Below are 2,024 nucleotides of genomic sequence, written 5' to 3' on the forward strand. Positions count from 1 at the left end.
GCTGTATTTTCCGATAGGACAGTCCCAACAATTGGTTGACCCCGCTCTGTTACTGTATTGTCCGGCAGGACAGGACGTACAACCGCTTGACGCCGGTCTGCTACTGTATTGTCCGGTAGGACAGGACGTACAGCCGCTTGACCCCGCTCTGTTACTGTATTGTCCGGCAGGACAGGACGTACAACCGCTTGACGCCGGTCTGCTACTGTATTGTCCGGTAGGACAGGACGTACAGCCGCTTGACCCCGCTCTGTTACTGTATTGTCCGGTAGGACAGGACGTACAACCGCTTGACCCCGCTCTGCTACTGTATTGTCCGGCAGAACAGTTCTTACAATTGGTTGACCCCGCTCTGTTACTGTATTGTCCGGCAGGACAGGACGTACAACCGCTTGACCCCGCTCTGCTACTGTATTGTCCAGCAGGACAGACCTTACAACCTGTGGACCCTACTGTTTCGCCGTACTTTCCCGCTGGACAGTCTAAACAGGTTGTAGAACCCCCGCCTGTGCTGTACTTCCCGGCAGGACACATCTGACAGGACTCTGCTGCCGAAGAATTGCTAAACTCCCCTGCTGCACACGGCACGCACATTGTCCTGTTGTCGTTACTGGCCGTTCCCGCTGGACAGATGTCTTCCTGCTCGTCCCCCAGCTTACACTCATGGCCGGGACGACATTGGCGGCAGGTGAAGGCATTGCTGCTATCAGCTGCAAAAAAAACAAAAACAACAACAAATATACGACTTTCTAAATACCTCCAAAAATAGTTTATTTTGGAACGTGACATCTAACATTTATTATTGTAGTAGCATTATGCACAGCAATGATTTGTCTCTGATTTTGTTCTAAAAAAGTTTGTTGTGTGTATCATTTTAGAACGTCTTGGAAATAAGGAAGCGATGCTTGGCTCTTTGACTAAAGAACTGATTGTTTTCCGCCATGTATAAAACACTGTCTTTTCAATCGCACAACACTTCATATGGCATAAGTTGTGTGTAAAAATTACTAGGTCTATACGTCATGTTTTGGGGACACGTATACCAGACCATACCTCACGTATGGCGAAACGTCCAGATACGTTGCAGAATGATGTACTTCACGTATTAGTACGTTTAGCTATACGTTGTGAATATGTCATAATTAACGTGTTAGAATTCCTGACGTAATAAGCAACATGACAGCAACATGTGGTGTAGACCAGATGGAGAACAGATTAATCAGATTGGCTTCTGGGTATATAGCAGCACCTGTACGCCATATTGTCAATCAGTCTCTAACAACGGGCTGCTTCCCTAGCCAATGGAAATCAGCAAAAGTACGCCCCCTACCAAAAAATCCCAGAATGCAGCTGACAGGGAAAAATAGTCGGCCAATTAGCCTATTACCGGTGTTGAGCAAAGTGTTAGAGAGAGTGGTACATGACCAGATTCTACATTATGTAACCGCTAACAGCATTGTGTCAACTGCACAACACGCCTATCGTCCTAACCACTCAACCACTACTGCCATGGTTAAGATGACAGACGACTGGTTGTCAGCTATGGATAAAGGGGAGCTTGTTGGAGTTGTATACTTAGATTTTAGCGCAGCATTTGATCTGGTTGATCACGCTATTCTCTTGGCTAAACTTAAATCTTACGGGTTTCAACTAGATGTTTTGGCTTGGTTTGAAAGCTACCTACAGGGCAGAACACAGGTTGTTTATGTTAATGGTCATTTTTCCCAGCCATTTGGGCTTGACTGTGGAGTACCACAGGGCAGTTGTTTAGGTCCATTGTTATTTACACTGTATACGAATGATCTACCGTTAGCTGTATCACAATGCTCGACCGAAATGTTTGCCGATGATACATCACTTTACAGGGCTGCCAAGTCAGTCAGTGCTATTGTTGCAGCTTTACAACCTGATCTTGTAAAAGTGACAGACTGGGTCAATGCCAATCGTCTTGTCATGAACGTACTGAAAACAAAATGTATGCTATTTGGAACAGCCCGCCGGCTAGCTCTTCTACCTGACACATT

At 46.0% G+C, this 2,024-nt stretch overlaps 1 protein-coding gene across 1 annotated transcript in view; it reads right to left on the minus strand.

Moving 5' to 3' along the window:
* LOC109464494 overlaps positions 1–2,024 on the minus strand; it is a 246,415-nt gene that overhangs the window by 818 nt on the left and 243,573 nt on the right. The window contains exon 26 of the mRNA XM_019761502.1: positions 3–710. Within this exon, the coding sequence (XP_019617061.1) occupies positions 3–710 (708 nt within the window). The remainder of the gene's footprint in view (positions 1–2; positions 711–2,024) is intronic.

The sequence above is a fragment of the Branchiostoma belcheri genome, unplaced genomic scaffold, assembly GCF_001625305.1.
Source record: "Branchiostoma belcheri isolate BF01 breed outbred unplaced genomic scaffold, Haploidv18h27 scaffold14, whole genome shotgun sequence".
NCBI lineage: Eukaryota > Metazoa > Chordata > Leptocardii > Amphioxiformes > Branchiostomatidae > Branchiostoma > Branchiostoma belcheri.